Raw genomic sequence first — 1,104 nt, forward strand, 5'->3', positions numbered from 1 at the left:
GCCGGCCTCCCCGGGGTTGAGGGCTGCGCCGCCGCGTGCCGGTGTCCATGCGCACGGAGGCCGCGCGGAGCGCGGCCAGAGGGGCCTGGGATAGGCTGGGGGAGCAGCACTGCCCGTCCTGGACGCTGGACGCTCGGGCTGCTGCTCTGGTACTTCCCTTCCTCGCGCTGCTGGGTGTCCAGGGCCAGCGGCGCCCTCGGGGTCCTCTGCGCCGCAGGCCTGCCCGGGCTGTTGGGCGAGTCTCCAGGCCGCACCTCCCCTGCCGCTGCCGGCAGCCCTTTCTGCAGGGGGCGGGGCTGTGTCCCGCGTGGGGCCGCCGGCCCCGGCCCAGGCTCGGCTCCGCTCCGCCCGCAGCTGATCCTGGCAGGCGCGCTCAGGATCGCCGACCGGGTGGAGGCGGGCAAGGCCTCGGCCGTGGTGCACTGCAGCGACGGCTGGGACCGCACGGCGCAGCTGACCGCGCTGGCCATGCTCATGCTGGACGGACATTACCGCACCGTGCGCGGCTTCCAGGTCCTGGTGGAGAAGGAGTGGCTGAGCTTCGGGCACCGCTTCCAGCTGGTGCGTGGGGCGCGGGGCAGGCCCGCGGGGCGGGCGGTCCTGGGGCCCTCGCAGGGCCGCACCTGGCCGGGACAGTGGGCGGGCGGTCCCCGGCCCCCCGGAGGCGAGGCGAGGCGCGGGCCAGTGCTGCTTGCGTGCGGCCGCAGGCCGGCAGGGCTCCTGGGGTCCAGGACGCGAGCGAGCAGCTTGCGGAGCGCCCGGCCCGGCCCAGCCCAGCCCCGTCTGCCACAGAGACTCGGCCACGGGGACAAGAACCACGCGGACGCCGACCGGTCCCCCGTCTTCCTGCAGTTCGTGGACTGCGTGTGGCAGATGACGCGGCAGGTAGGGCGGCGCCGGCTCGGTCTTCGGCCAGCCTGGAGGGGGACGTGGGCGCGTCCCGCGGCTGATGGACAGTCTGCTGGTCACGGCGAGGAGGGCTGGTCTCTGGGAAAGACCCGGGGCCTGGAGGGCGCCTGCTTGGCACGGCCCCGGGCACAGGGCCCGCTCCGGAGAGGCCGCGGCGGGCTGGCGTGCAGCTTCATCCGGGGCCCCAGGGCCACA

General features: G+C 76.0%; 1 protein-coding gene across 1 annotated transcript in view; it reads left to right on the forward strand.

Annotated features, from left to right (window-relative positions):
• The window catches only part of MTMR2 (myotubularin related protein 2), a gene marked incomplete at both ends in the record, with an annotated part of 7,436 nt that extends 6,341 nt beyond the window's left edge, over positions 1-1,095 (forward strand). The window contains 2 exons of the mRNA XM_012729465.1: positions 355-561; positions 793-1,095. Coding sequence (XP_012584919.1) covers positions 355-561; positions 793-1,095 — 510 coding nt within the window. The remainder of the gene's footprint in view (positions 1-354; positions 562-792) is intronic.
• Between the last annotated feature and the right edge of the window lie 9 nt (positions 1,096-1,104).

This window comes from Condylura cristata, unplaced genomic scaffold (assembly GCF_000260355.1).
Source record: "Condylura cristata isolate star-nosed mole 26May11 unplaced genomic scaffold, ConCri1.0 scaffold00025, whole genome shotgun sequence".
Lineage (NCBI taxonomy): Eukaryota > Metazoa > Chordata > Mammalia > Eulipotyphla > Talpidae > Condylura > Condylura cristata.